The sequence below is a fragment of the Erinaceus europaeus genome, chromosome 2 (genome assembly GCF_950295315.1).
Source record: "Erinaceus europaeus chromosome 2, mEriEur2.1, whole genome shotgun sequence".
NCBI classification, from domain to species: Eukaryota; Metazoa; Chordata; class Mammalia; order Eulipotyphla; family Erinaceidae; genus Erinaceus; species Erinaceus europaeus.
In genome coordinates this window covers 56,039,199-56,045,482 of record NC_080163.1, presented here as the reverse complement: position 1 = coordinate 56,045,482, position 6,284 = coordinate 56,039,199, and the positions used below count along the sequence as shown (strand labels likewise).

The following is a 6,284-nucleotide window of genomic DNA, read 5'->3' as shown; positions in this document are numbered from 1 at the left end:
GAGTATGAGGTCGTGAGTTCAATCTCTAGCATTGTGAGAGCCAGAGTGATGCTCTGGTTCTCTATCTCTCATTTAAAAAAATAACTAAATAAAAAAAGGAAAGGTTTCATAACAATGACTTAGTTCACCAATCAGCTCTGTTTATTGAGCACTGTCTTCAGGCCAAGCACTTTGCCAGCTGTTTAGCCTGGTTCTTGCTTGTGCTCCTGACAACTGTTCCAGGATATGGAGCCCCACAAGAGCCCGTTCTCAGCGGGGTGGGGTGGGGGGATACTGAGACACAGAATGACTTCAGGAGGAAGCAGGCCAGCTCTCTACAGTTTCCTTGGCACTGCTCCAACTTTGCAGTGAGGTAAACTGAGACTGACAGAGAACAACAGACACTGGTGGTCCCCTGGGGGCAAGTCTTAGAGGAGTGACCTATACAAAGCGGATGCAGCACCAGAAAAGCCTGGACAACTAGCCAGAAGGTCCTCCTGGCCCCATTCCCAGCCTGGATACAAGCACAAGGATTCAGATATGCTCAAGCAGGCTGGCACACTGCAGAAAACATGACGTGGTGCCAGTGTGGGGAGTGGATGGAGCAGACCCCTGTGTTGTCATCTGGAACTACCTGGCTGGGTCATTCTGCTCTGGTACTCTGGGGACGGGGCTCTCAGCTCACCTGAGGCTGGCCAAGGAGGAAGGGTACCTGGGGCCTGGGGTCCACTCCCAGCCAGCACACTCCGGGAACGTTTGCTTTCCAGACCAATGGACAGCCCGTCCCCTTCTGCCCTCACCCCTTGCCATCCCCAAAGCAAACGAAGCCGATTGTCTCCGCTGGCCCTGTGGGTGCTGGCCAGGTGGCCGGCCGCAGGCCACAGGCGGAGGTGCCACCCACCAAAGCCCCACCAGACACACAGGGCATTGTCCCTCAGTCAACAGCCCCTGGGCACCTCGGCCCAGCTCCTGGTCTGTCCCCACACCCCTCACCGCCTGCCGCTGTGCCTGGCCCAGCCAGCTGGGGGCCCAAGGATCCCAGCTGATGACGAGCCCACCCACCCACTCCCCCAGCATCCCCCTGAAGAGCTATAATTGCTGCACTCCATCCTGTTGCTGCCATTCTCTTGGCGGAGTCCTCTGGGGTTCCAGGCAGGCAGCAGCTGCAGGCCAGGGGGGATGGACTGGCCGCACAGCCTGGTACGTGGCACTTCCCCACCCCCACCCCACCCCTTCCCTGCTGAGAGCCAAGTGTTCCAGGCCTTCTTCTTTCCTATTGATTAATGGCCATCCCTGCTTGACTTGGAATCTACCAGCCCTCCCTCCGTCCTTCCCCCAGGACAGGATAGAAACAGAGCTGGGTCTGAGAGCCTGCAGCCTGGCCAGAGCAAAGCTCCCCAGTGTGGGCTCAGCCCCTTAACTGTAGCCTTTTCAGGCCAGAGGCATCCAGTGAGATTCTGGCTAACTCCCTTCTTGGGTGGGTGGGTAGGTGGGTGGGTGGGTGGGAGGGTGGGGGGTTCCAAAGAGTCTCTGGAATTCTGACCCCCAGGCTGTGTGACCTTGAACAAGTCCTCCTGGTTCTCTGGTCCTTGATCTCTGGCTCTGGGGGCAGAGGATTTCTATTCTCTCCTGTATTTCTCTGTGGAGGAAAATCCAGAATCTGAAATTCCCCAGCTAAGAAGGCCCATTGTCAGAGATTCAACTTTCTGCACCAGAATTGAGGACCAAAAAAGACAGAATAGAGCATCTGGAATCTCTGCTGTGACTTTTGGGTCAGATCTGACTCTGCCAGGAAGGACTGTGCTAAAACTTGTTTCCAAGGGTCAAGACTTGCTGGGGAGCCTGGAAAAATCCAGCAGGAGCCAGACATGCCACAGGGTGAGGGAGACAGGGCAGGTAGGAGACTTGCCAGGCTCAGGGAGGGGATGAGACTTCCAAAAGATTCCTTCCAACTGGGCTCTTGGGAGCTCCCCTCATGGTAGCCAGAGCCCCTCCTGATACTTCCAGTTCTGTGGGGGGAGAAACACATGGCAGTGGGCAGACAGGACAGGGTGAAGGGTGCATGGGTAGGGGGTCAGAATCAGGGGATGAAGGTGCCATGGAGATGACTCAGCAGTGAGGCTTGTCCATGAACTTTCCATCTCCCTAACTTCACCTCCTGCCCTTCTTGCTGTTGCCTTGATTTCAGCCTCCATGCCTCCTTCTAGCAAAGTGCCTAACCCCACCCCACCCCAGTCTTCCCTTAGTTTCTTTCCCATGGTCTAAAGGCTTTCAGGCTCCCTCTGCCCATGTCTGCCTCCCACTCCCCTTCAAAATGGTCCCTAATGAGAAAGGCTTTGTGGGACCACCCACTGCCCTGGTCTTCTCCAACTACACCTGCACAGTTCGTGGTCACTCTGCTGATAGTGAAAGCTTGGTGTTTGCTTTCTGGAACATCACCTGCTTTCCCTCTCAGACTTCAAGTTAGGCCATCCAGGGGTTGGTGACAGACACTCGCCCACCGGGCAAGTGCCTCCTGCACACGTGGCAGAGGGGACAGTGTGGCACTCTGAGGTGATGCCTATTATCATGGATGCTTGGCTTGGCAGGGGGACAGATGCACAGAAGGATCATAGATACTAACTCCCAGAAGTGCATGGGGTTGCGAGCCCAAGGAGGTCCCAGGAGGCATCCCAGTGGAAGGGACAGTAGGGCTGAGTCTTGGGGGTGAGCAGCCTGTGAGGCAGAGAAGCAGAAGTCTGCAGGTAGCAGCCTTTGCAAAGCTCCTTTAGCAGAAGGGAGCAGAGGAAGAGGATGGAAAAGACCAAAGGTGGAAGTGGAGGTGTAGCAGGAAGCCAGGTGCCATTTGAAGAGGTGGACAAGGATCAGATTTGCATATCAGAAGGCTGCTGTTCATTGATTAAAAGGACTGATGGGGTGGGGAGATGGGGAAGAAATGGGCGGGGGGGGGCGGAGGATGGGCTGGGGAGAGCAGATTGGAGGTCCTGTAGCTATCCATGGAACTCAGGATGGTGGCGCATATAGTAGATAGAAGGAGGCGGGTGGTAGCACAACGGGTTAAGCGCAGGTGGTGCAAAGCGCAAGGACCAGTGTAAGGATCCCGGTTTGAGCTCCCGGCTCCCCACCTCCAGGGGAATTGCTTCACATGCAGTGAAGCAGGTCTGCACGTGTCTATCTTTCTCTTCTCTGTCTCCCTCTCCTCTCTCCATTTCTCTCTGTCCTAACAATGATGACATCAATACAATACTACAGCAACAATTAAAACAAAAACAAGCCAACAAGGGCAACAAAAGCAAAAATAAATAAATAAGAAGAAGTAGATAGATAGCCTGTGACGTAGCTCGCTTGGAGAGCGTGCTGTGTGTGACTCAGGTCTGAGCTTGGCCCCCACCACAGAGAAGGAAGCTTTGGTGCTGTGATTTCTTTTACTCTGCCCCTCTGTCTTCTCTGTCTCTACCTTAAAGATAATAAATAACAAATAGTGATAATGATGAAATGGATGGATGGATGGATGGGGAATAAAAAAAAATAAATTTAGGGAGTCAGGCAGTAGCGCAGCGGGTTAAGCGCATGTGGCACAAAGCGCAAGGACCGGTGTAAGGATCCCAGTTCGAGCCCCCAGCTCCCCACCTGCAGGGGAGTCGCTTCACAGGCAGTGAAGCAGGTCTGCAGGTGTCTATCTTTCTCTCCCCCTCTCTGTCTTCCCCTCCTCTTTCCAATTCTCTCTGTCCTATCCAACAAAAGACAACATTAATAACTACAGTAACAACTACAACAACAATTAAAAAAAAAAACAAGGGCAACAAAAGGGAAAATAAATAAATAAATATTAAAAAAATAAATTTACTTATTTAATGAGAAAGACAAGGAGAACCAGAGCATCACTCTAGTGTAGGGGAGGCTGGAGGTCGAATCTGAGAACCTCATGCCTGTGAGTTCTCTGCTTTAGCGCCGAGTCACCTCCCTGGCCTTTGGTGGAGAGATTTCATTTGATTTAAATCTTTATCTTTGTATTTACTCAGAGGAGGGAGGGGGAGAGACAGAGTGAACCCCAGAGCATCATTCTGGCATATGCAGTATTGGGGATTGAATTCAGGACCTCCTGGCACTAAAGTCTGGTGAGCTACCTGCTGTGCCATTCTGGGCCACAGGGGGCAGATTTTTAAAAGCTTCATCAGACAACACTTAGGATGTGCGTGGCATATGAAGTATTGATACGTGTATGCAGCGGTCCAGTGGCACCATCTCAGGGCAGGTAGATTAGGGTGGGCTCCACAGAGTCTTTCCCTTTCCTTCCCCCTTCCTTGGGCCTCGAGCCATGATCCAGAGGGGCTGGTGGGTCTCCCACCTTTGACTGGTGACTTTCCTCCCCAGCTGCTCATTCTCACCATCTCCATCTTCCTGGGGCTGGGCCAGCCCCGGAGTCCCAGAGGCAAGAAGAAGGGGCAGAGCCGGCCTGGGACTCTGCTCCCTGGGCCCCACCAGGTGCCGCTGGACCTGATATCCCAGGCAAAGCCGTATGCCCGCATGGAGGAATATGAGAGGAACCTTGGGGAGATGGTGGCCCAGCTGAGGAACAGCTCTGAGCCAGCCCGGAGGAAGTGTGAGGTCAACCTGCAGCTGTGGTTGTCCAACAAGAGGAGCTTATCACCCTGGGGCTACAGGTAGGTTGTTCCTGGTGACAGTGGGGGACATCTGCCCCACTTCCCCGTCATTGTCACAGTTTAAGACCATGCATTGAGTGGCTTGAGTGGTTTAAGACCATGCATTGAGATCTTGGGCTGGGTCTGAATCCTGGCTCTGCTGCTTACTGGCTGTGTCGCTTTGGGCAAGTTGCTTACCCTTCCTGAGTCTGTTTCCTAATCTGCAAACGAATGTGACAGTAGTATCTATTTCACAGACTATTTCTTTCTTCCTACTTATTTTTCTTTTGGACCAGAGCACTGCACAGTTCTGGCTTATGGTAGTGCTGGGCCATATTTTGCAAACCACTATAGCAATCAAATCAAGATCTTTGTTTGCTATCAGGACATAATGAATCCTTTCTGAATTATTTTTATTTATTTATTGTTAAGCAGAGCACCACTCAGCAACAACTTAAACTGGTGTCAGGGACTAAACATGGGATCTTGGAGCATCAGGCACGAAAATTATATTGGGCTGTACACATGGCAAAGGAACACATTATCCAAATGAGCTATTCCTCTGGCCCAGGCATGAAAGTCTTGTGCATAACCATTGTGGGCCGTCTCCCTGGAGTACATGGTGGTGCCAAGAATTGAACGGGGCATCTCGGAGCCTCAGGCATGAAAATCTGTTACATAAATTGCTGCACTATCTCCCCTGGCCACAGATTTGCTATTAAATGAGTGGGTCATACAGGGCACTACTGTGTCTGTTCTCCCTGTTTCTGCTGGAGTACCTGCAAGCTCAGTACTCCCTGTAGTTACACCTCATAGTCATAGCACAGCCAGGTTGGGACCTTCCCTCAGTCTGCATCAGAATCATCGAAGTCACCCCAACCCACCCAAACTCTCTAGAATAAGGTACAGTTAGAATTTATCAATTAGCGAAGAATCAGGACCACAATGCATTTTCATTACTGTGGGATAAGCTTTTTCATTCAGAAAGAACAAGGGTGGGGAATGTCTGACCACAGGGTCTTATCATGAAATGATCTGACTTGGCTCAGGCAAACACTGGGGAAATTTGAGATGGAAGTACATTGGTAGCAAATCCTGACTTCCTGGCTATGCTTCCCAACCATATGGAAGTGTGTATAAAACACTACTCTCTGGGGTTAGAGAGAGAGTTCTCTGGATTGACTGCCTGCCTTGCCATGCATGTGGCCCAGGTTTGAGCACTGGCGCCACATGGAATGGTGCTATGGCAACAGCTGAAATTTGGTGTTGTATAGTCTCTCTCTCTGACTCACAGAGGAGTGGGTAACCTTTTTTTTATTTTCTGTCCAGGGTTATTTGGATAGCTATAACATCATTTGAGGACCATATACAATCATCATCTTTAAAACTAGCCCTGGATATTGCTATGGGAAGAGCTCCTAGATGGGCTGAATGTCTAGTGGGGGACTAGGCATTGCTGTGCTCATGCAGATTTCCTGCAGATTAACTTTCCCAAGAATATAAGGCAAGGGGAAAGGTGTGTGTGTGTGTGTGTGTGTGTGTGTGTGTGTGTGTGTGTGTGCGCGCGCGTGTTTTGGGTGGGAGGCTGAAGGAGGCCTCTGGCTTCTTTGTGATGCCCAGAACAACCTAGATGGGTCCATTTTGCAGGATAAGAGAAGGAAA

General features: G+C 51.4%; 1 protein-coding gene across 2 annotated transcripts in view; it reads left to right on the top strand.

Moving 5' to 3' along the window:
• Positions 1–1,054: 1,054 nt before the first annotated feature.
• IL17B (interleukin 17B) overlaps positions 1,055–6,284 on the top strand; it is a 6,239-nt gene continuing 1,009 nt past the window's right edge. The window contains exons 1-2 of one of the 2 annotated variants that reach the window (XM_007516385.3): positions 1,055–1,179; positions 4,354–4,643. In XM_007516385.3, coding sequence (XP_007516447.1) covers positions 1,159–1,179; positions 4,354–4,643 — 311 coding nt within the window. In that variant the 5' untranslated portion in view covers positions 1,055–1,158. The remainder of the gene's footprint in view (positions 1,180–4,353; positions 4,644–6,284) is intronic. The other variant, XM_060180875.1, reaches the window with a different exon arrangement.